The sequence below is a fragment of the Cenococcum geophilum genome, assembly GCF_001692895.1.
Source record: "Cenococcum geophilum 1.58 unplaced genomic scaffold K441scaffold_16, whole genome shotgun sequence".
NCBI classification, from domain to species: Eukaryota; Fungi; Ascomycota; class Dothideomycetes; order Gloniales; family Gloniaceae; genus Cenococcum; species Cenococcum geophilum.
The window spans coordinates 2,408,681-2,433,561 of NW_027137574.1; the positions used below are offsets into that span (position 1 = coordinate 2,408,681).

The window sequence follows — 24,881 nt, forward strand, 5'->3', positions numbered from 1 at the left end:
GAATATCCTCCTCGAGTGTTGAGGCTGGCATAAGCTTAAAACACTCAGAGAAACAAGCTTTCTTCTCCCGAGGAATCGCCGGGCGAACCCCAAGCATCAAGGCCGTATCCGCGCCCTCAGCCCTACATCAAAGCCCCCTTCAAAGGTACCCCCAAGGAATTTATGGCCTAGAATGAAGTGTAAGCTGCAATGCCTTACTCTAGGTATGCCTTGCTAACTATTGCTCAGCTAGATAACCCTTTTAAAACGCAATGTTTAACCTCTCCAACTTGGTACAGAAGGCGCAGCAGCTCATTGACCCTACTCTGTCTATTACCAGTCCTACTTCCGATCGAAGACCTTCCAAAGCTACCCTCTTTCGACATCAATTCAGACTTCCAGATACTCAATCACCCCTCCAGGAAATCACCGCGGAGCTTACGCTTTCCCCTCACCATAGTACACGAGCTGCAGCAGGAGAAGTTACAGCTGAGAAGGAGCGGGACCGGCCCCAAGGGAACCATTATGTGGGGAAGCTACACCTCAGTGAACAGTTCCTCTGTTTCTCGACCCAGGGGTCAAGTTTCCTGAGCACAGCTAGCTTAAGTGCCTCTAGCACCTTTACAGGACAGACGCATGGAGCGGGTCCAGCTGGAAATGGCTTCACTCTACCATTATGTGCAATACGGAGGGTTGAGCGGTTGCATAGCCAGAGCTACATGTTCGCCTTAGCTATAACCACATGGAATGGGGTCACTGATACAAAATCGAAACAAACTGGCAATGCTGGTGGCCAGAAGCTCACGATACAACTTGCTGGCAGCCGTATAGCATGTGAAAGATTCTGCGATGGTCTGAAAAAGGGCCTTCGAGAAGGTGTTAGGGAAGTGGAGAACCTTCGAGCTGTCGTATCTGAATGCTACTCTGAATATCTTCTTTCCGACGATGGAGCTGATAAGAGGGGCGCCAAAAATGAACAATTTAAGGTCAAAGAACACCCTGATACCGGGCTAGGCATGGTTTTCAAATACCCTGGTAACGCTCGGAAGCTGCGGGATGCTACGAAGATCCGACTGTGGCGCGAATACTTACGAGGTATGAGGCCTACCTAGATAGATGACTATACCTACGAAATGTGTTGATTTATATTAGAGAACGGCCGAAACGCAACACTTATACGACAGCCCACATTCCACAAGCTTATTCGTGTCGGTCTTCCGAACCGTCTTCGAGGAGAGATATGGGAATTAACTTCAGGATCCTTTTCCTTACGTCTTCAGAACCCGAAGCTGTACACTCAAACCCTTGCAAAGTATTCCGGACAAGAGTCTCTAGCAATAGATGAGATTGAAAAAGATCTTAACAGGAGTTTACCGGAATATCCCGGATTCCAAAGCGAAGAGGGAATTGGTCGATTACGCCGTGTATTGACCGCTTACAGTTGGACGAATGAAGAAGTGGGATACTGTCAAGCAATGAACATCGTCGTAGCGGCGCTGTTAATGTATGTATATCGCTTATCCAATTGTGCAGCATGTACTGAGCAGAATAGATATATGTCCGAATCTCAAGCATTCTTCCTTTTATCGGTATTGTGCGATCGACTTCTTCCAGGATACTACTCAACAACCATGTACGGGACATTGCTGGATCAGCGCGTGTTTGAGTCACTTGTTGAGAAGACAATGCCGATTCTTTGGGATCACCTTGTTAAATCTGACGTTCAGCTATCTGTTGTATCTCTCCCATGGTTTCTTTCTCTTTATATCAACTCCATGCCTCTCATATTTGCATTCCGCGTTCTGGATGTTTTCTTCCTCGAAGGTCCTAAGGTTCTATTCCAAATCGGTTTGGCCATCTTACGAATCAATGGAGAGGAGTTGCTTGACGCAACCGATGACGGAACCTTCATCTCTGTCTTGAAATCATACTTTTCCCGATTAGACGAATCTGCACACCCGAAATCAGAGAACCCAAAACTGCGGGCGGTTACGAGGTTCCAGGAGCTTATGGTTGTAGCATTCAAAGAATTTGCCAGTATAACTCAGAATACGATATCCGAGCAGCGCTCCAAGCACAAAGATGCTGTATTGGAGAACATTGAGAGTTTTGCGAAACGTACGTCGATCCGTAACCTTGGACCTGAGAGCAAGCGGTTAAGCGTGAACGATCTGGGATTCCTTTATGATCGATTTTATGGAGTTTTATATGAACGACAACAACGAGCTCAGATAATGCAGCATGAAGCCGAAAGAAAAGCCAAGGCTGGAAGGACCAAGGTTACTGAGATCGTTACCGGTATCGCAGGGAATACTGCAGTTGAGATGGGAAGAGTTGCTCTAGGGCCAAGTCCAACACAGATGGATTATGATGCGTTTCGGGAGTTCTTAGCTGGTAAGTGACTTTACTTCCACACCTCAATTCCAAGGTTCTTTCGTTTTCCAATCATTAGAACCTCCATTTAAATCATTCACCTGAGCTGCACTGATAGGTTCTATTATAGGAATTGCGAAGTGGGCTGTTACGGACTCACCGAGCCCACCACTGGAGGCAAACGGCGATAAACCAAATCACTCATATTTCGGAAATAGTGTAAGAGGTCGGAGTGTATCAATATCGCCCTGGGGTTCCGGTCCAGAACCTGCAAATCATGAGTTCATGGGCCGGCTCTTCCGCCGTTGGGATACTAACATGAACGATTCCTTGAGTCTCCAAAACGTCGTCACCGGCTTCGCTCAAGTAAAGGGCACGAAAGACATCATGTCGAACATTAGCTACTTTTTCGAGCTTTACGATGACAATGGCGATGGCAGAGTTGATAGGGAGGGTATCTTGAGGATTTCAGAGGCCTTGCTCTTCCTCTCTCGCCGTGGATTCGAGGGCACGATATCACCCGCCGCATCAATTTCAGATTTCCAATCCGGAGGCTCTCCCGAGCGCTGCGAAAACCGAGACGAGCAGTTCCTTAGCAGCATCTCCGCCTTTATACGCCGTTGCTTCGAGTATGCCGATCCCGACCACGCCATTAACCAAGCAAACCAAGCGCATTCAGAAACCTCAGAGGCCACAGAGGCCGTCGACAACTTCAGCATCGGCGACGACGACGAAGAGGACCTCCTCGACCTCACCGACCCTAGCTCCCCCAAACCCAAATCCTCGCCCCCTAACCTCAACACCAACCCCCCCCTCTCGCCCTCCTCCACCAACCTGCTGTCCCCCGTCAAGGAAAAAGCCCAAGCGGCCAACCTCGCCCTGGACCCAAACAACCCGCTCTACATCACGCTCCCAACGTTCCGCATGGTCATCCTCGCCGACGAGGTCCTTGAGCTCTTCTTCGAATCCGGCTTCGGCTCCTCCTTCCGCCTCGCCGACGCCCCGCTCCCCTCGCACGTCTCCTCCTCGAACCTAACTACCTTCTCCAATGCCGGCCGCGCCGGCACGCCTGGCGCCGCGCTGGCGGGTGTGGGCGCGAGCGTCGGCGGCGCGGGCGCGGGCGTTGTGCCGCCAGGTAAGGGGCTGCGCGGTATGTTAGATAATATCGTGAGTGATGGCATGCGTGTGGCGGCGGAGGTGAAGCGGCGTATGGATGAGGCACAGCGTGAGTTGGACCGCGAGGCGAGGCAGGGGAGGGAGGAGGACGAGGAGGAGGGCGAGGAGGCGAGTGGGAGGGACCGCGAACTGTTGGAGGGGGCGGAGACGGCGGATGTGGAGGTTGGGAGGGGCGTTGGTGGGGAGTTGCTTGGAGTCCCCGCTAAGAAGCCGGCGAATGGGCTTGGGAATGGAACTGAGGGGCGACAGAGGAGCGTTAGTGAGGCTAGTCGGAAGGTGGTGGAGTTTGAGCGGTAGTGACGGGGGATGTGGAGGCGGATGGGGTGGATGGCATAGTGGGATGGCACCGGACGGAGTGGTTGGGCGCGTTTGCTCACGGTGTTTCTTGGATTGTGGGGTTGGCTTTTGGTTAGGAAGTTTAAGATAACGCTGTTTTTTGAGGATTTGTGGCACCGGATTGTGTAGTCTTCCAAGCAAGGATTATTCCAAAATGGCAAAAATAAGCGTGTCCGAGCTTACACAAATGCTTAATAAAGACAATCAACGGGTTTCTACTAGTGAAGATCTCTTTAGGCAAATTGCAGAGCATTGCAGCTGTACAGGCCTCACTATTGAAACGTGGGGTGAGGTATGCATTAGGGATAGGCAGTAGGTTGCTAGATCTGTGTCAGGGACTAAGAGAGAGGCTTGTATTAACGGAAGGAAGAGGTGCGGGCGTACGTCTACGGTAGAAGAGGTGGTGGAGGGTCGGCATGTAGACAAGGCAAACATGAGGGGCAAAAGGAGAGGTGAAACCGTGACATATCACACCAGCCTTCAGATAATAGGAAAAATTAGTTAAACAAGCCTACGTAACGTTTACTAAGCAAAGCGAACGTAACGGGCACCAAGCAAAGTAAATAACCAAGTAAAAGAGGTGAAAGCCTAAAGGAGTGAAAGTATAGAATGCAACTATATGCAGACTAACAAAGACTCCCACAGTTGTCCCACCCATCTAACGGACCATCTTATCAAGAAAGATAATAATCCTGTGCTGCGTGTGGAATCCTACCAAGTGCCGTGACCCTATAGCAAGCTAGGTCAGAAATTTGTCCAGGTTGATTGAATAGAGGCTAAACTCACCACTACCACCATTGCGCAATGTCCAAGCCACGCCATAATCGACCACGCCATTCCAACCACACGTGAGAAGAGCGAGAGGATTGTGGAGATTGCGAAGATAACAGCCGCTAGACTGAAGTACCTCAACAGAGCTGCGATGTTCTCGCCAACAAATGGACGGAGCATTATATCCAGAATTGAGAGAAGAGCGTGAATTGCTTGACCTATATGTTAGAAACTAACGGCAAGTTTATGAGTGGTAAGAACTGCATGGACAATACCTTCTCCAAGATTCTCAAGCTGTGCGACGGCTGTACTAGGAAGGATCTCTTGTGCGAAGCTGTATACGACATCAAATGCGGACTGGAAGCCTAGGGGTAAGCATACCACTCAGCCAACACCTCACTTCAACATCCGCACCACTTCACAATGCTGCTACTACCACCTCCTCTCCCATCTCCACATCCACACTTGTCGTTTCCTTCGCAACGAACCGAATTTCCCTTGCCCGTTCCGCTAAGAGCGCTCTCCGCCCCTCACTATTCCTCACAACCTCCTCCTCCCTCCCCCCTCTTCCTTCTTCGTCTTCCTCACAGAAACTCTTCTGCGCAACCGCGCTCATACGCCGCCAGAACATCTCACCCTCGATAATCTCCCTAGTCCTACTCGCCCCACTAACCCGCGCCGCACGCACCGGGAGCGTACGAGCGCGACTAAGCGATGGAAGGGGAGCAGGAGCAGGAACAGCAGCAGGAGCAGGGGCCACCATCTTAGCGGGCGGCGTCTTCGGCGTACCGGCCAGAGTCGCAGGCCTTGGCGTCGCAGCCATATCCGCCGTCGTCTTCGCCGCTTTAGGTGCGCGGCGCGGCGCGTCGTACAGGATCATTCCCGGACCCGTAGGGCTCGCAGGGCGCTTCGCGCTTGGAGACGGGGTGTGCGGGCACGGGGTGAGGGGCGCTGAGGGCGCGGGAGAGACGTCCGATATTAAGGGGCTGGGGGGCTGTGTGGATGGCGTGGGCGCGGGCGTGGGGTGGTGTGGCAGGAGTGGCGGGCCAGAGTGCTGCTTGAAAGCCTGTAGCAGGCGCGCGGGGACACGCGGGGCGCGCGGTGTTAGCGGGGGTGCGAGTGTGGGCGCGGGCGCTGGAGTTATGACCCCGATGTCCAAGTCTGAGCCCTGCAGATTGAGGGCCACGGGCGTGCGTGTGGGTGAGGTTGCGGCGGGAGGGGTCTGCGGTGGTGCGTGTGGGTGAATGTGCGGTAGGGCGAGGAGGGTTGCGAGAAGGGCGGATTCGGTGGCGTGCGCTTTTTGGAGGTGCTTGACCTCGAGAGCTCGGTGGTGGGCTTGCAGTGCGGTTTGTTCGTCTAGGTGGCGCTTTCTCATTGCTTCGAGCTCGGCCAGAAGCTGCGCGGCCGACCGGGCGGCCATATTGGTTGGTGTTGAGCTTTGAGAAGGTTGGATAGAGTTGAAGGTGAGCGAAGAAAGACAAGATGGTTGGGCATTTTGGTTAAGTGAATGAGTAAACGGCTTTAAAGCGAGGTGAATGCTAGTATAAAAGTTATAAGTTGAAATAGAAGTAAATGAGTGAAGAGATACAAGATATATCGGTAGTGAATTTGACGTGAATAAATGTTGGATTCGACAAGAGAGACGATGGTGGAGGAGGCTTAATGGCTTAGAATTGATTCCTTCTATTTCACTTCTTCCAGAGCAAACCGGATAGCCGGCCATGTATTCTCCGAGTTTGAAGGAGGGCTATAATTTGACAGAGACAACAATAAAGTGCACCCACCCCTCGAAACGTAGTCCAGATGAGTGATCTCCGTACCCATTCCATGCATACTTCTAGGATTTGTCACAATATCATACACATAAGAACACCAATGCTCCATGAAAAACCCAATAGATCCTCAGAAACCTGGCGGGTTAAGTCGCTGGGATACTCTCGTCCACTTTGGCAGTTCTGCAGAGAAAAGTCAGTATTCCCTACCAAGTATCGACCCGAATTAAAAAGGTCAACTCACTATGTATGCCCTTCCTATATCGCTTAACCTTCCTATCAAACACCGTATATTTATCCTTCGGTAGCATCTCCTCCTCTGTCGGCATTTCCTTCTTCCAGCGCTCGAGCTGTTTCGTGGAGAGACCTTTCTTAGCCAGCGCCGTGTCAAGGGTTGAGATTACACTATCGACGGCCCGTAAGCGAGCTCGATGCCGCGCCTTTTGGTGACGGGAGAGACGCCAGGGGATTTTCCTATATCATCTAACATTGGCTTTCATGTCTGACCTAGAGACAACAAATGGTGAACGTAATAACCAACAGTGAAGGAAAGAAGAAGGTTCAATTGACGGCGATTCCGCTTTAACTGTGGGAGTAAGCTTACCACAATAGACCGCCAGATAGTGGCTGAGTAAGACGGAAAGGGCCAAACATAGTGTTAGATGTAGAATTGGGAAATGGATGTCTTCCTACTCGCAGAAAGCTTCAAGTGATGTCGATTGAAGATTCGATGTCCAGGCGGTCTAGAGCGGCAATTCGGCGAGTAACCCCTGGCTGAAGCAACAACCTCAAGCCCGCCGAACTCGCAATACAAATCCATTTACAACTTCGCAGGGAACTCTCCACCCCCCAACTCAACCCAGGACTCTCCACTCTTATCTACTCGTTATATCTTCTAATCACCCTACCAAATTCACCCTACGGCTAACCCACAACCACAATGTCCTACTACTTCGCCATAATCGGCACAAAAGACAACCCGCTCTTCGAGCACGAATTCGGCACCTCAAAACAAGGCGGCGACGGCATCGCCCGCTTCCACACCGAATCGCGGCACCTGAACCAATTCATCGTGCACAGCAGCCTCGACATCGTCGAAGAGATCCAATGGTTCCCGACAACCCCGACCTCCGGCGGCGCGCCCATGTACCTCAAGCACATCGACCGCTTCCAGGGCTCCTACATCTCGTGCTTCCTGACCGCCGGCAACGTCAAGTTCCTGCTGCTGACGGCGCCGAGCGCCGCCGCGCCGGGCAGGGCGAGCGGCGGCCTGGCGGCCAGGGGCGGGTTGGCGGCGAGCTATAACCCCACGGCGCCGGCGACGGAGGAGGCGGTTAAGAATTTCTTTGTCGATGTCTACGATGCGTGGGTTAAGACGATCATGAATCCGTTTTATCTGCTCAATCAGCGCGTCACGAGCCCGGTGTTTCGGCAGCGGGTGGCGGGGGCTGCGAAGAAGTATTTGTGACATGGGGGAGGGTAGTGGCGGCATTTAAACTGTTCTGGGAATCCAAATCCTGGAGTGTCACAGCGTGCGAGAGCATGCCGTTTTGCGAGCCTGCGATGCAGAGGTGTTGATGCCAATTATTCCAACACTTTAGGCTAGAAGCTGGCGTGGGGTAAAGGGCTTTAGAATGAGGGTTTAGAGGACAGTAGACGGGCTTTGGGACTGCAAGAGGGTGGATGATTTTGCCAGTGCGCCCACAAAAGAAGCTAAACACCTTCCCGCAAGCTCAACAAACTAGACTCCCAACCGGAGCGGGATATGAAGGCACGGAGTCATGAGAAGCAAGAACCTCACAATTATACGAAGATACCTATCAGATAAACGTATAAGTATTGGTGAGAGTCTGGATTGATGTAAGAACTAATACATGCTATTTTTGCATCTGAGGAGAAGGAAAGGAAAGGGGATATATCCGTCTAGGGACAGCACTCCTGTAAAAGCGAGCACAAGCAACAATAAACATAAAAGCCCACCCAACCCCTCAGCGCCATCAAGTGACTGATTTGTCCCCCCATCCATCAGCAGCCCTGGATCTCCATCCCATGCTATTTCAACCCAGTTCAGCCCAAACTCCTCTCGACCCCTTAAAGAAATCCAACTTCCGATCATGTTCGCACGTTTTCCGAAATCCGCTTCGGCACAGCTCCAGGCCTCTTCTCGCCAAAATTATGTAGCCGCTCTCCAATCAGATACACCTCATCCCGCACCACCATCCTCCACCTTCCCACCACGCCAATCGCCTCGCGCACAACCCACACCCAGCCCACACACGCCGCGACGACTGGGTAGCTGAAGCGCCAGACCTGGCTCTTGATGGCCTCGCTAGCACCAGCCCACAGCGTGCGATTCAAGCCCCAGGCCAGCGCACTGGGGACGAGGATCGCGACGCCGAAGACGACGAGGACGGGCAGGATGAAGCAGCGGGTGGCGAGGCGCGCGTTGGGGTTCGCGTAGCCGTCGCGGATCACGGCAGCGAAGGCGCGCGCGGGCCGGCTATTGCGGTTCGAGAAAATGAGGCGCGCCGCGAGGCGCGCGTACAGGAATCCTAGCGTCCAGTCTTGGATTAGGTGCACGACGTGCGGCTCGTGCGGGCCCAGGTAGGCGTGCAGTGGGATTAGGATGTAGAGCTCGAGTAGCAGCGCGAAGAGAATTGGGAGGAGGAGTATTAGCGAGGTGTAAACGTAGGCGATCTTGAGGATGCGACAGGTGAATTTGGTAATGGTGGAGGCGACGGTGCGGAGGGTAGTTAGGGCCGAAGGGAGAGGGTAGCGGATATGTGCTAAGAGAGGTCGCATGTGCATGGCTGCGTAGAAGATGCCGCCAAGGGTGTAGATTCCGAGCGAGAAGGCGTATATGTCGTTCATGCGGACGTCTTGGGGTATGAAGAAGGAGAAGATGTAGCGGCCAAAGAGGAGCGGGACGATGGTGACGCCAACGCCGGTTGCGGCAGCGAAGACCCAGATCGTGAGGACGAAGAGAGCAATACGGACGCGGAACCACGGCGGAATGTATACCATGGTCACCATATCAGAATTTCGCGAGTGCACACCGCCTTCTTCAGGCTTGCCGTCCATACGATTGTTGAATTGATCAACTGCCACAAACACAGGGTCACCTTTGGGAATGCGGACTTGGTCTGAGGCTGGGGCGCGAACATATCTGCCGTCGAAGAGAAAATAAACTTCAGTGTCACGATCTTCAGCCAGCAGCTTTCGATCTTCGCCGATAATAGGTTTTTCCACATCACCCTTTTCGCCGGCAAACCAACACGACCAACTTCGTCGGACGTGGTGGCCTTCCTCGTCCTCAGCTTTCTCGCCGAAGAGGAAGTTTGAAAGGCGTAGGAGGCGGGCGCAGCTCTTGAACCACCATTGATACATCTTGTGAAGACCGTCGCTTGGTTTAAAGACCTTGATGACGATAGGGGTGAGGAAATTGTAGAAGAGAAGATCGAGAGGGAACTCCAAAGCTGGTGTATGAGAAGACCAATGAATTGGGAGGACACCTGTAAAGAAGTAGTTAAGACCCCATACGACACCGCCCAAGCATATTATTACCAAGGCTCCATAGACGAGTGCGCTAAAAGCGATTTTCCGCAACTGTGTGGTGACATTCCGTTCTAGGACATCACGAACAGGGTGGAAGGTTGGGTCATCAGGATCGCGAATGAAATAGAGAACACCGCTTCGCATGATCTTGCGGCACATCGACACAAAGAGTGCGAAATGGAACATGTAACATGTGCCAACAAACCAATGTACGAAGCCGGACGTCCAAGGTGATCTGGTGGTGAACATGTATCTCGAATAGAGGCTAGCATTCTCGAAAAGGGGCAATAGCGCAACATCCAAGAGCAAGCCGCAGTATAGGGGGAAGGCGATCATCTCAATACTAATGATCAAGATAACCTTAAGTACACCGCCAGCCTGCTGCAGGACATCTGCGATAATGCCTTCGACTTTCCGCCCTTGTTGCGATGAGCTGATTGGAGCAGCTCTCTTTAGATATAGAGCACCGGCAACCGCAAAAAAGGCGTAGCCGGCAAAAATAGCAATGAGTCGGTCTGTTGCAGTCCATTGCTCAAAGCTCACGTAGGCGGATGTGACATTGTGGCCTAAGTCGAGGGTGATTTTGTAAGGCCTTGTTTTGAATAGGGCTGAAGCGGCTGCTTGCGTTTTATTGAGTGCAAACCCTGAAACAAATTGGATTGCTGCAGGAACCTGGCGAACAATCTCGATAGGTGCTCCAGAGGTAGCGTTGGCAATATTATCGTACCATCCAACGATGGCATTTCCGGTGGAGTTGAAGGCCTCAGATGTTGTGTTTTGAATAGTACGCAGCGCAGCATGAGAACTAATGGACAGGCGGAAATAATCTGGGCTCGAAAATGTGGTCGACTCGATAAATAGCTTCGCGATACGATCCATGGCATTTTCGGCCACTGTTTGGGCTGGAGCAGCTATGAAGTCTGCGGGCTTGTTCACAGCGTTAGAGAACCAGCCCAAGGTAAATGGAAGAACTGCCCAGCGAATAAGCTGAACTGCCCAATACACAATGCTAGCGCTGATGCACAAAGAGGCATCCACAATGAGGTCGGCGAAAGTAGCTATGAATTGCAGAGGAAGTTTGACAAACAGCGCTATGGGGCTTCCCATGAAGAGCAGGACGACCTTGCCCCAAAGATATGGGAACCAGACAGCACATGCCAGTGTTGCAGAGATTAGAACAGCACTGAACATGGCATTTTGGAAAAGTCCTGTTATTGGTCCTTGCATGCCTATTAGTTCGAGGATTCCTTCCAAATCCTCAGCGTCCTCAATCGCCTCCTGCTCGTTAAGATCGATTCCAGCTTGAGCAGCCGCAGCCGCAACTTCGGGGTCCTGAGCGGGAGCATTTGCCGGTTCTCGGGGACCGTTACGGGCTTGTCCTCCGAACGGTACGAAGGGGGCTTCATCTGCCATATTTTGAACAACATGTTCATCGTTGTCACCATCCTCAGCATTTTGGGGCGCGACAGGTGCGACATCTCCCCATAGCCAGTCAATTATTCGTTCTATGAACCCCGGATGAGGCCGTCGAGCCTCTCTCGCCGGCTGGGCTTCAACAGGAATAACCCGTTCAGTTTGCTGCACCAGGTCATCTTCAGGGAAAACAATAGATGCCTCGGAATCTGAAAGATCTAGAGACTCTATATCTGCAGCAGTCTCGGAAGGATCAGCAGGCTCGTCTGTTGGATTTACCATCAAGCTGTCGTGCTCGGAAGAAGCAAGGTCGGGCAAGAATGAGGGCCCCGCGGAAGCGACTTCACGCAACTGCTCGCTGCTCTCGTTTACAGTTTTTGCTTTGCCTTTACCTTTCGGTGTTTCCTCATCACCTATCATGTCGGCTTTGTTATTGTCCTCCAAAATAATATCAGGAACCTGCTGCCAACTCTCACTGCTGTGTTCACTGTCGTGTTCTACGTCTTGAGCGTAGCCCCGGTTGTTATTCTGCTCGCCACTTGGTTGGTCTTCTGGATTGTTCCATGCCTCGAAAACATTTTCTTCGCCGTCACGACTCTCCTGACTGATACCTGGAACTTCACCAAAGGTGCCATTTGGTGAGGGCAAGGACCAAGGGTTGCTCTCTTCGAGGTTTCGACGAATCTCAGTTGCGATGAAAGAGCGCTCTCGAGCAGGCATATTAGGACGGTGTTGTGCGCCCAAGCCTTCTGGAACCTCGATTGGCTCAAAAGAGCTAGAACGTTCCGGATATTGGTTTAGTTGATTAGCAGCAGAGCTTTCGGAGGGACTACCGCCATCGAACTCCTTCGTTTCCCGTCTCTGCTTCTCTTTATCTGATCTCTTTCTCTTCCTCGAGCCAATTGATTCATCATCTGACGAATTATGCACATCTAAGTTCATCTCGTCGTATACCTTCTTGAGTGTTTGCTTCAATTTGGTCGACTCCTCATCCGGCATATTCTCGACCATGCCAACAAGATCTTCAAGTGTACCTTCTTGCATTACGCGCCGTATATCTTCCGGAAGATCTTCGCTCGTCTGCCATGACTGCCAAACAGCATGACGCTGTCTTCGAATAGAAGAGCGGCGGCGGGGTGCGAGATGCGATCGAATTTCTGGAGAATCATCTGCGTCACCTGCCCCTGCTCCTGGTAAGTCTTGAGCCTCTAGCACTTCATCCGCGTCGCCCGCATTTTCTTCCAAGTCTTGATGAGCCCGGGTGTCCATAAGCTCAGCGGCCTGCTCAACTGGGTCTGGAGCTGCGTTTTGTCTAGCATTCTGCTCCTCTGCAGCGCGTGCTCCTGCATTGTCCGCATCGAGCGCGGCCATGTTAATGACGGGTTGCTGTTGAACAACCCACTCACGGATAAGGAAAATTAGAATGAAAGCAATCACAACCAGGAGTGTGATAATTTGGCCCTCTAGAACATCGAGAACGAAACGATTTGCGGTAGACGAATTGAACCATTTGAAAAAGTTAATATCAGAAAGTAGCGAAGGGTTTCTATACGACTGATCGACAGTAGTACTATTCGCGGTGTCGTTCATACCGGATCCATGTGAATACTCGTTATTAGAAGGTGAAATGCCGAAGAAAAACCTTTTGACCAAACCCCATGCAGTAGATTCGCCGCCGCTCGCATTCAGGGCCCGAGCGATTGGCGTGAATGTAGGGATAGTGATGTTTATGTAGACTGTAGAGTTGACGGTCCGGGCAGCATCGATTGCGGACTTTATAATTTCCATATTAGAGGCCTGCGATGGCGTGGGTTGTGGCTCTCGTCCAGTGTTGTCCGCATACAAATCGCGGGTCCAGCCTCCATCACCTACCCAAAAAAGGCTTCGCCATACCACACGCATGCACCATGGTAGTAGCACCAACCAGACTGACGTAACCAGTAACCCACGACACCATGTTATAAAATGTGTCAGAATATGTATGATAGCTCGTCGAAAGAATACGGTCGTCGGCAGGCGTTGCGGCATGTGCGGATGGTACAGCTTGGTAAAGCGGAATGGGGTTTTGCACAGCTCGCAATATTTCTTCTGCGAATGTGACAACCATTCCATCAGACATTCCTGATGCACAAACTTGATGCTACCACTACATTTACAGGGGTAGAATAGTGGTTCGTCGGTAGTGCCTTCGCCGCGACAAATTCGACAAGTATCAGCTTCATCAAAAGCTCTATCGTGTTCTTTTCTGGTGTTCGTTGCATAGGCAGGATCGTTCATAAGATCCGGGGCGGAAACGGTTTCGGTGTGGGATTGCCCAGCACTGTCCATGATTGCGGCCTTGAATATCAGTCCTCTATGACGTGTTGGGGGAGCAGAGGGCGCTGCAGAGGCTGAGAATTAGAGAGTGTGGTGATGTAATATTATGAATGACCGATGCGAGCCGTGAAGCCGCTAATAGAGTAAATTCAAGTTATCATCGGAAGAGTAGCGGAAGACAAAGCGTCTAGGACACGGGGTAGGAGTGTCGCAAGACAAAGAGGAGGCGGCGATTAGAGTCGGCGGAAAGACCGCGACAGGCGGGAGGGAGAATGGAAGATAGTCGTCAGGTAGATGGTGGTATGAAGCAAGTGGTAGGAAGCGGTGTATAGGTGGAGTGGAGTTGAGGATAATTTAAGAAAGCGTTTTGATGTCGATAGCGGAATATTGGTGATGGGTCTAAGCCTGGCCGCCTTCACATGTTGGCCCTGCATTTCCCCAGAGCCAGCAAGCGGGACATTTCGTCGATAACTAGTCCCGTTATCACGACACACGATTGACCAAGTAGTTAGATTGTTTATAGCACTTTAGATAATTTCAGTTCAGAGTGTTAAAAATCGTAGTGAAGATAATAAACGCCACTTGCGACGGCCCAGTGCTGTCATGTAGAGGCGCTTGAGGCCAGCCCTAGAACACAAAGAGCATCGCCTTGGCACTGATACATGGCAGGCAGGACGTCTTTCTTTCCTTCGCCCTCCATATTAAATGTGAAACACTTCAAATTACTCATTTTCATTCTTCAGCACCGCAGCCTTAGCGCCAGCCACATGCGACATCTTTGCTACAGCTTATTTCAATCTCCGGCACATGCGAACACTAGGTGCAGATGGCTGGTGCGATGACTTCATGGGTGTGAGCTCGCTTGAAGCTAGTGCATCAAACCTGCCCGTCAACCTGTCAACACCATCACATCTCCTCTCCATACTCTCTGCAATATTGGCATTGAGGCAGGCCTCGTGAGTCTATCCCCTTACCTCCTGTCACCAAATCCTGACAATTTTCCACTACAGAGGCTCCGCGGACTTTTCCTTAACCCTCCCTCCCGACTTGGACCAAATTCTACACGCGATCCGGACAGAGTTACAGTCAGACAGTTCTGGATAGCTGCCCAACACTCTTTCGGTTGCCCTGTAATGGTTTCCCAAATGAATGGGAGGGCGAAAAAGCCAAAGAAGACGGAGCCAAACGGTCATGCCGATACCAAAATGAACGGACAAATTTCCCGTCCAGTAAAGCCAGTAAAGCCAGTAAAGCCAGTGAAGCCATTTAAGCCACGAAGAAGCATGATACAAAGCTTTTTCAGCATTAGCGCTAGGTATCTTGGACCCCTCTCCGGCCAGTAACCCTGATGCCTTTGTCTAATTGTTGATTCTAGAGCTGTACTGTGGTCTCTCTTAATAACCGTAATATTCTGGTGTCCGTCCTCCATCTTCGACTTATCAGAAGACTCTCCCCGAGTCTGCAAACCATACCTAAACGCTCGGTCATATGCAGCTCCATATGTAGACCCGTACTATAAGACTTTTCTTGCTCCACAAGTGGACAAGATTCGTCCTTACGTCAATAGCTTCAACGAAAAAATATACACACCTGTGGCGGCTTTTACGAAAGAACAATACGATGCATATGGAGCTCAACGCGTTGAGCAAGCTCAAGAGTATGTTCGGAATGAGTGGAATAAGGCGATTCGGCCACAGCTAGACGTCGTGCAAGCGAAAGCGAAAGCTCAATACGATCAGTATCTTGCTCCCCAAATCCAACAAGCTTCTGATGTTGTCGTTCCATATTATGAAAAGACTAAAGCTAGTTCTTTGGATAAATATCAGAACACACTCTTCCCAGCTTACCAAGCTGCTCTACCTTATGCCCAGAAGGGTTATGCCCAAGGTCATCACATTACCGCGCACATCATCTTCCCATTTGTTAGATCCGTAAAAGATTCATCCTTCGTTTTTCTATCACGGACGCTCTGGCCGCAAGTGCGAATACTCTATGGCGACAATGTTGAGCCCCAACTGGTGAGAATCGGGGAAAGGCTGGGCAGGTATAAAGATGGAAAGAAGCTAGAAGCAGCCACAGATTCCGTCGATGTGTAAGTTACAGCGCGTTTTACTACATTTAAAGTCTTCTGACTTTGCCTAGATCTTCAAGCATCGAATCGGCCTCGTCCAAATTCTCGTCAGTTTCGTCAGTAGCTAGTATAGCAACACAATCAAGTGATAGTGTAAATACAGCCGCACCAGCTCAACCAGAAGCAACCTGGGATGACTCTGAGCTGCGGGAAAGGATCAAGAATGATCTTAGAACTTGGCAAGGAAAGTTCGCCGCGGCCGCTGACAAGGGATCTGAAGACTTGGATGAACGCGTCAAAGAGATCGCCAACCGTCAAATTGATAGCCAAGCACATGGAGTCGGCAAAGCATTGCTCGCCCAGCTTGAAGAGACCTCCAAGTCCAGCATTGACGGATTGAAGTCAACCATTAAGCAAACAGTAAAGAATATTCCGGAAGATGTAACAAAAGACCAGCTTGAATCTGCTTACGAGAAACTCGTCGCAGCTACTCGTACGGCTGGTATGACCATCAGAGAAAAAGCCCAAGCTGTAAGATCATGGAAGCAAACGTACGACGAAGAAACAGATTACTTGGTAAAATCTGCAGTAGAATCGACTGTTGCAGTCCTCGACAATATCCAGGATCTTGGCTTACAAGAAGTCGGCATGCGATGGGCATGGATGGAAGGTGTGACGTACAAAGACTGGGCCAAATATCACGAACTCCGACATACGTTCGAAGAATGGCGTAGTGAGGTCGAAGAAGTTGGTGCCAAGCATAATGGCTTACACAAAGCCCACGAAGAAGGCGACAAGGTTGAGGATAAGGCCATGGCCATCGCTGGAGAGGCTGCGAAAGAGCTTGCCAGACTCAAAGACGTTGCAAGGTGGAAGCTCTGGGCTGGCGATTCAACAGGCGACTTCAGCAACAAAAAGGTACCCACTAGAGCATTCAAAACTGCTCAAGTTGTTATGGAAAATGTGGAAGAGGCAGCATCAAAGGTATCCGAGTCAATATTGGGTTCTGAAACTCCTGCAACGGAAAGCGCAGCATCTGCTGTGAAAGACAAGATTGAGGAGGTGTCTTCCAAGTTGTCCGGGCCAATCATTGGCACCGGTCCCAATGCTACCCAGAAAGCGGCGACCGCCATCTCAGAAGCTGCCATTGGTTCACAGGCAACCACTGACAGTATATCGTCAGTTGCGAGCTCCAAAATCAATGATGCGTCCTCTGCTGGCCAAAGTGTCGTCTCGGCTGCAAAGCATAGGAAAGATCAAGTCAAGGAGGATATCGTCGGCACTCCTGCGCCACCGCACGAGTCAGTACTATCTGAAGCATCGTCCAGTCTAAAGTCCATGGCCTCGGCTGCTACTGGGGCTCCGAAAAAGGCCTGGGGTGGCGCCATGGCTCAGAAAGTGGAGGCCAAGCAAATCATTTACGATGATATCATTGATGATTCTGACGACATGAGCTACTCTGAGAAGATCAAAAGCGCTGTGAGCGAAGCCGGCGACCGCGCTGCACAATTGACCAAGGCAATCAGCGAGGCACTGCTCAATCCAACAAGCACGCAAGGTACCGCGGAATCCGTAACATCCCTGGCAAGTGAACAATACGAAAGGGCCCTGTCAGCAGCCTCCAGTGTGCTTTACGGAACAGAGCAAGGCACAGTGGAGAGCATGGCTAGCGTAGCTTCTGACAAGTATGCTCAAGCCGTCACAGCGTCAGTAACTATCTATTGACATGACATGAATATTTTGGCTGATTAAGGTTCAGTGCCTCATATGCCATCTATGGCACTCCAACTCCAGTTTCGGAATCAATGCGAGCAGAGGCTAGCTCCCGATATGCTGATGCAGTAAGTCTGGCTCAAGAGCAGTATTCAATCGCCAAAGCCCGCATTTCAAAGATGGTGTCGGGAACTCCAAAGCCTGTGCATGAAGAGATGTTCTCCTCCATCGAAAAAGCTTACTCTGGATCACTGTCGGCCGCAAGCGAGAAATGGCAAGCTGCTCTTCAATACACCAACACCATCAAGAGCTATGCGTCAGGCCCAACTCAAGGCGTCTTAGAATCAATTTCTTCCATTGCTGCTTCACGGCTCTCTAAAGGTCTAAGTCTTGCATCTGCGCAGTACACCAGTGCCAAGATCGCTGTTGGTGCTCAACCCACTCCTGCTCATCAGAAGTATATGGCCGAAGCCCAGCGTCGCTACTACGAAGGTATCGGTCTTGCACACGCACGCTATTCAGAATTCGTCAATGCAGCCTCAAGCGCTGTTTACGGCACACCTACACCAGCTTACCAAAGCTATATGTCTGCGGCTCAAAGCCAATACTCTGCTGCCATCGCCGCCGCATCATCCAACATGGACAGCGTCCTCAGCGCTGCCAACTCCGCCGTAGGAAAGACTAGTAAGCCTCCTACACAAAGTCTAATCGACTCCGCATCATCTCAATATGAGGCTGCTATATCCGCAGCGTCTTCCTCCCTATCGGCCGCTTCATCCAAAGTTAGCGAAGCTGTCTACGGCACCCCACAAGGCACCATCGAGTCTCTTTCTTCTGTCATCTCCGGGTCTGCAGCTTATGCAGCGTCGGAAGCCAGTTCTAGCATTATTGGGTCCGAAACTCCTTGGGCTGAATCCATCGCCTCTCGAGCAAGCCAAAGCTGGGATGCGTTAATCTCAAAGGCCAGTGAGCAGGTTTACGGTGCACCGACACCCTTCACTGAGTCCGCACTCTCCCAAGCAGGCGAGTATAGCGCTCAAGCTACCGACGCAGTAGCCTCGCGATATGCAGCTGTTCAAGGACTTATATCAGATTTGATCACCGGGAGAGAACCGGATTTCACAGAGAGCGTGATGATCAGGCTCTCATCGGCATACTACACCGGCTACCCAGCCATGGCCTCGTCCGCCAGCTCATACGCAGCGGAGGCGTACGCCACTGCATCTTCGATCATCAGCACCACCTTCACCACCCCAGCGACAGTCGAAGCCATCCTCGAATCGGTCAGCGAGCAAATCAACGCCGCCGTTGAAGCCGCCTCCGTACAAATCTACGGTACACAAAAGGGAACAGTGGAGCGGGCAACCTCGGCAGCCGCGAGCGCCTACTCGTCCGTCCAATCCAAGGCCAGCGAAGCCATCTACGGTACGCAGCCCAGCTACGCAGAGCAGGCCCAGGCCAGCCTCGTAAACGTCGCGGCGAGCGCCCAGAGCGCCATCAGCGTCGCCATCTACGGCACCCCCACCGGTACTATCGAGACCGCGACCAGTGGCGCCGCCAGCGTGTATAACTCCGTGTCATCAGTGGCGAGCGAGAAGGCCGCGAGTGCAGTGTCTGCGGTTGGAAAGGGCTATGAAGCCGCGAGGGCCCAGATCAGCGAGGCGATCTACGGGCCTGAGCAGGGTGCGATGGAGAGCGCGTCGAGCAGGATTGTGGCGGCTGTGGAAAGCGCGAGGAGTAGGCTGGCGGAGATGTATGAGCGCTCTGGGGAGGCCGTCGGCGAGAAGTACGAGCAGGCTAAATCGAGCGTTGAGGAGTTCGCTAGCAGCGTGTCGAGTGCTGCGAGCAAGGTTACGGAGAGAGTAAGGGACGAGCTGTAAGCGAGTTTGATGAGATAAGCAGGAGGATAATGCAGAGGTAGGAGGTGGGTTGGGAGTTCGCGCCTCTCGATCGATTGATGGAAAGAAGACTGAAACAGACACATGAAAGAATGGCGCGCATGAACTCCTCTCCCCTTTGCACACAACCAAAAAAACCCTTAAATAACGCAGACCAAAAACGCCAGCTACGAACATCAACGAACTGTATCATTTTCTCCCTCTTTCTTTCTTTCTCTGTCTTCCTTTTCCTCCGTACGCTTTGAAAGCGTCAAGTCTTTGTACCACCACCATTTCCCCTTCTCTCATCCCTTTCTTGGGCTGGAGGCACGCATGTCACTTTATTACCCCTCTTGCTGCTGCTGTTGTTGTTGCATTGTTGCAGCTTTTGCTAATACTGTGTACCTTTTCGAGTGATTGATAGGGGTTGGATTGGGTCGATCGGTGATGAGTAATGGTATGTATGTAGCTATAAATGATCGATATGAAAATATGCCCTTCATTCTTTGTGAGATATCTGCTTGCGTGGAGTTGCGTGAGGTTAAGGTACGCGCGTAAGGAGAGTTTTGTTCATGGCTGCTCAGATTCTGCTTGTGATTCTACAGCTGTTTGTGTGTGGTATAAGGGAATATTTTCGTGGAAGCCTTTCGAGGTCCGTGGGAGTCTATGCGTCAGCAAGCTCAAGATCGCTGAGACGATGCCATGGTGTTTCCTGCGCTATCTTAACGGGCCGTGTGTATCTATCTGCCTGTCCGCTGATTACACAAAGTGTTCACTAGAGTGTCTGTAGGGCTTGAGTACCGCGTTTGGTACAAGGCATAGGGAGAGTCTTATACATAGTCCCTTCCCGTCTCTTCGGGCACAAGATAGCACGCAGTATATTCTACGCCCTTTGTTTGCTCGTGGTCTTACTAACATGGTGTGCTCGTGCGTTTGAAGGAGCTGTGGGGCTTGTAGAGGTGGACTTCACGACGTTTGGAGGTCTGAGGAGGACGGTGGTGAGGCTGAAGATGGAGCTGAGAATCTAAGTAGTCGGGTTAGGGTCCTGTTGACCCTGAGTGAGACTTTCATGCAGTTGTAGTGATAGTTAACGTTTGATAATGTCCTTTACGTTCGATCGATACGAACTTGTCTGTTGAATGCTGCCAGTTTCGTGGGTATTGATGTACGGCTGGCAGTTAGAACAGAGACATTCACTTAATCTGAGGAAGGATTGGGCGCGGTATCAAGCGCGGTCTTGGTGTATGCCGGGGCGACCTGAGGATTTTTTTCGCTATATTGCATAGTATCGCATATTCACTGATTGGAGGCCGACGGCTATATCTTCCACGAGGCCATATGGATTTGAGGCTCCAGAGACGTGCGTCGCTGCTATAGAGGATAACATACAGTACGCAAAGCAGACGCTCTGAGCCTGTAGGAGAAATACGCTCATCCCATCCTTCAAAATACTCCCTACGGGATACTGTTTTCAGAAGGCGAACACGCGATTCTACTAATTCGCATACTCTGCACGTTTTCACTGCCAATGGGCGGGAAATAGCGTTGGGATCAGCAAGTACATTCATGCTATCAACAAGAATAAAAACCATATAAAGTCACGCTGTGCACTCTCTTTCTGCTCACCCGTTCCTCGCCTTCGCAATCAACTCACTGTATTCCATTGTTGAGTTCTGCGCCTCCGCTCCTGCCGCCCAACCTGGGATCCTAGTGTTCCTAACGAGTGTGATCATGGGTGCTGTAATGTTCGACGCGTTCGAGCTGAAGAGCTGTAGTAACTGCAGCCTAGCGACTCGAGGTCAGGATATTGGAAGTGAAACATGTGGAATGATGTAAGTATGACCGACAGAACGGAAGATACGAGGAAGGCGGGAGATAGGATGACGAGCGCAGTAAGGCACCACAATATGGAGACAGCCGTAAGTCAATTTATTCTTAAGACATCTATGCCCAAGGCAAGGTTATGCGAATGCAGGGTGATGAACCGAGCGCAAAGGCATGAATTCGAACACAAATTTCAATGATAAGCTGCATAATCGCCCCTCGAGCAGCAAACTGAGTCGTAAGACATGCATCCTCGGGTTTGGACTATTATTTCCGCCGCATTGAGCATGTAAGCGATCATGATGTACAACCATGCGGCCGACCCTCTGTCTCTCCTGCGATATTACGCCTGATTGCGCGATTTACAGAGGATTGTCGACTGGGACATTGCCTGTACTGAGGATTCGAAGTAAAATATTGCGTTTGGAGATCCATACCGCATCCAGCCCGTGAGTGCCTGTGGGTCTTATATCGCAGGAGGCTAGGCGGTCGGACACTTTCTGTTGGGAGATGTGGGCTGACATGTAAAGTCAGAAATGAGGTAGAATGTCCTTTCAATGATCTTTCTAGGGAAGCTGTTAGAGCAGTAGAATAGATTGGGAAGTGGAAGGATTCGGGATGAATCGCTCCCGGCCTCCAGTATATGCACCGGCTCGGTGCGGATGTGGGGGATATGGAAATATCTTAGTGAGTTTTGGCGGAGTTTAGTGGTGAGATCTGAAGGCGTTTCTGGAGTGAGTGGACTAGGTCTAACACTGCTGCTGGGAGAGTCCTGTTGAATTAGTCCTGTTGAATTGGGTAGGGTCAGGGTTCCTTAGATATGTCTTAGCTGTGGATCGCTCTCAATCTTTTGAGGGAGTCGTTAGGGCCTACTATTAGTTTAGTTTCATATAGGGTTACTTTGAAGACACTCATTCCGCGTTCTATAGTGTTGTGGACCCATCTAGAGTAACATGGGGAATTATTGGTTGTTTCGGCAACTCCAGTAGTAACGGATGGATGAATGAGTAGTGAATCGAGAAAGTCTGATTTGGGATGTGGCTGCGAATGATTCCGTAGATTCTAGCGACTTTATATAGTATTGTTGTCCAGCCTATTGGCAGTCTTTACGACAGTATGGTAACTGGTGAAGCTCTTCAAGGCTCTATGAGCCTTTACCTTGTGCTCTTTTGGAAAATACTGGTATAACTTTTATTTCAGACGACGTCTTTATGCCTTCGTACTGTTCGATTTGCGACTGATCGATTTCGGACTTAGCCATTGAGGATACGAGGCATTCGAATAGAGTCTATTCAGACAGCTATTTGCTCTAGAGAAGATATATCGTGGTCTACGATGGAGTAGTACTGTAAATAGTGCCCGAAGCTTTTGGAAGGATGTGCAATTCGAAGGTTCAGTCAAGTGAAGATACTGGTGAACTATTGACAATTTGATCGTTTATTGATAGGTACAACAATTGCTACACTGAGGTTGAAGCTTCGTGGAAAGCTTACAAACTTAATCGTCCTATTGAAAGACAGTGAAGCAACTATGATCTCTAGAGGCCGCGAAACGTTGGAGTATTCTGGGATTTGACAACAGAGGGGTTGAACTGAATCCTCGCCTTGCGCTGCATTCGCACAGCAGCCTGCAAACCTGCAGACTATGATAGCTGCGATGCGCTCATTCGTCCGTAATGCAACGTGCCTCCTGAAACACCAACACACCCTAGCGGAATAGACTCGAAGGATGCCGGGGTTTCACAAGACTTGTCAAACCTGTTCTCGGTTGACAATGCCTTTGTTTGGTGATTTGTCAAAGACAGAAACGATCCAATCATATTGCTACTATTTTCGGACTTCTCGAAAGGTTGTCTATTTGATACCGTCTAGTGTCTACACTTGTACTGTGGACTTGCATACAATGAAGAGTCTTTGGTGGGATGATGAGACATAGACACGCGTAGGCGCCTCCTTACAGAGTTCCAAGGCTATGGAGCTGGAGAAGGCCAGTTAGATAGTCAAGTCCCATGTTGCTGGCGCGAGTGGATTAGCTACAAAGGTTCGTGAGACGAGAGCTGCTTCATCGCGTTCTCAACGATATGGATATAGCTAGATGTTTTGGAGGACGCGATACGCGTCTTTTTGGGGAAGCGAGCTGAGTCTCGATGATTGCATGAATATGGGTCCATTCAGTCGGATTCCAGTGAAGCAGTCGAGCAAGAGGTCTGTTGGAAGATTCGTCGAGGGCGTGCGCCTCCTCGCTTATGTCGTCCACTCACGAGAGCTAAGCATGACAGTGAAATGTTTCGTCTGCTACGTGCCCCTTTTTGCTTTTTCTAGAATTGCGCTAGAAGGTGGGCACTGTTCTCATGCTGTCTACTGCAAATAGTGGCTTGCTTGGTCGGTAGGTCGGTGCCAGTGCATCGTTGCACCTGGAGGCAGAATAGTGCATCTCAATACTCAATAGTAATATGAAGGATGCAAAATCGTGCAGTGTCAAATTTCCGCGACAATTGGTTTTGGGTCTGGCAAGAAACGGGAACGTGGATGTGTGCCACAACAGCGCCTATGCGCCAGGTAATTTCGCGTGTCCTGAGCTGACGCCTGGCGGGCAGTTGGGACAAGTTGGGATAAATGCGGTGCAGTGGTGGAGAGTTTTGGGGGCGAACAGACGAAAACACGCGGTACCTTTGTGGGACAAGAGCTCCGAGTCCATACCTCGGGAGGGTTCATGGGGAGCTGACCTGGCAAGCTTGGTCTGCGGCTGCCCAGAATGCTGATCGGGCTCGGGACGTGGACGCTGTTTCTCGGGCATATGGGGTAGAATGAGGATCAGCCATAAGCACATGTGAAGAAAAACGGTCGGGCTGGTACGTGCGAAGAGGAGGGCGCTGTCGGGGTTTTTCCTCTTCAGCCTCCGACTTTTTCTTCTGGCAACACAATCTCGGGACCTGCTCCACCTACTCTAACTAACTACCTTGCTAAACTAAATAACTCACCCATTACCCACTACTACCTCTACCTCCCCCAGTAGTCGCAGACAAGTCACGGGGTTTTCGTCTGTTATGCGGAGTGTGCTGAGCAAGAAGACCGCCGATCAGGCCCCCGACAGTCTAGAAATATCCTAAGTGTGCTGCTCGAATTGCTTGCTTGCCACGTCAGCCTGTCAAGTCTCTCCAAAAGCGCCTCGTCTTCTATCCGTGCGAATTCTGTAATATATTGATTGCTTTACGGTCGACATCAGGAGTACGCATCGCATGCTGTTATGCGCGCTGCGATTGGTCCATTTGCGACCGTAGCTTGTTGCCATGCTGCTTTGATTGTTGCGCAGCAGGCAGAAACAAAAGACCGCAGGGACGGACGGCATCGCTCTACGCGAGGTAGTACGGCCATGTCACATGCAACGCATGAGGCAGTTGGGAGATTGTCAATCTGTGTCGAAAACACGTTTATCTGTCACAACATTCACAGCTGGGCGCGCCTGTGGCAGTTTGAGAAGCCCATCCTGTGCGATACGAGAAGTCTTTGGCACGGCTGGCGACCCGGCCTGTTGGGTCGCTGCAGTTCTTCTCCTGAAAGAGCGCATCAAATCACAACTCGACGTGATGTCGGTGGGCCGAGGGTGTAATCCTCCTAGTGGCCATTCTTCTTAGTGGCCATTTGCCGGCTTTAGCTTCTGCTCTCCTGACATCATGGCCGGCCGAAGCAGAACATCGCAGAAAAT

General features: G+C 51.0%; 6 protein-coding genes across 6 annotated transcripts; 3 read left to right on the forward strand and 3 right to left on the reverse strand.

The window, feature by feature from the left end:
• The first annotated feature begins 139 nt into the window (after nucleotides 1-139).
• K441DRAFT_634618 (GTPase-activating protein-like protein GYP2) lies at nucleotides 140-3,985 on the forward strand. The gene is made up of 5 exons (XM_067646410.1): nucleotides 140-179; nucleotides 229-1,074; nucleotides 1,132-1,483; nucleotides 1,532-2,373; nucleotides 2,483-3,985. Exons 2-5 carry the CDS (start codon nucleotides 252-254, stop codon nucleotides 3,823-3,825), a joined length of 3,360 nt encoding a protein of 1,119 aa, XP_067505277.1. The 5' UTR covers nucleotides 140-179; nucleotides 229-251; the 3' UTR covers nucleotides 3,826-3,985.
• Nucleotides 3,986-5,053: 1,068 nt separating this feature from the next.
• Nucleotides 5,054-6,055, reverse strand: K441DRAFT_676660 (uncharacterized protein; the record flags this gene model as incomplete). The annotated part of the gene is made up of 1 exon (XM_067650983.1): nucleotides 5,054-6,055. The coding sequence occupies one exon, from the start codon at nucleotides 6,053-6,055 to the stop codon at nucleotides 5,054-5,056; it is 1,002 nt and encodes a 333-aa protein (XP_067505278.1).
• A 482-nt stretch (nucleotides 6,056-6,537) lies between these two features.
• Nucleotides 6,538-7,061, reverse strand: K441DRAFT_686582 (mitochondrial 54S ribosomal protein mL60; the record flags this gene model as incomplete). Its single annotated transcript, XM_067652009.1, has 3 exons — nucleotides 6,538-6,590; nucleotides 6,652-6,881; nucleotides 7,012-7,061. The coding sequence occupies 3 exons, from the start codon at nucleotides 7,059-7,061 to the stop codon at nucleotides 6,538-6,540; spliced, it is 333 nt and encodes a 110-aa protein (XP_067505279.1).
• A 286-nt stretch (nucleotides 7,062-7,347) lies between these two features.
• K441DRAFT_555566 (trafficking protein-like protein particle complex subunit 2) lies at nucleotides 7,348-7,875 on the forward strand (the record flags this gene model as incomplete). The annotated part of the gene is made up of 1 exon (XM_067643286.1): nucleotides 7,348-7,875. One exon carries the CDS (start codon nucleotides 7,348-7,350, stop codon nucleotides 7,873-7,875), a length of 528 nt encoding a protein of 175 aa, XP_067505280.1.
• Nucleotides 7,876-8,074: 199 nt separating this feature from the next.
• On the reverse strand, nucleotides 8,075-13,652 carry K441DRAFT_716918 (uncharacterized protein; the record flags this gene model as incomplete). The annotated part of the gene is made up of 3 exons (XM_067653985.1): nucleotides 8,075-9,595; nucleotides 9,692-12,239; nucleotides 12,330-13,652. The coding sequence occupies 3 exons, from the start codon at nucleotides 13,650-13,652 to the stop codon at nucleotides 8,520-8,522; spliced, it is 4,947 nt and encodes a 1,648-aa protein (XP_067505281.1). The 3' UTR covers nucleotides 8,075-8,519.
• A 785-nt stretch (nucleotides 13,653-14,437) lies between these two features.
• Nucleotides 14,438-19,850, forward strand: K441DRAFT_634631 (uncharacterized protein). Its single transcript, XM_067646411.1, has 5 exons — nucleotides 14,438-14,647; nucleotides 14,702-15,006; nucleotides 15,067-15,783; nucleotides 15,834-17,468; nucleotides 17,522-19,850. The coding sequence occupies exons 2-5, from the start codon at nucleotides 14,825-14,827 to the stop codon at nucleotides 19,353-19,355; spliced, it is 4,368 nt and encodes a 1,455-aa protein (XP_067505282.1). The 5' UTR covers nucleotides 14,438-14,647; nucleotides 14,702-14,824; the 3' UTR covers nucleotides 19,356-19,850.
• The last annotated feature ends 5,031 nt before the right edge of the window (nucleotides 19,851-24,881 follow it).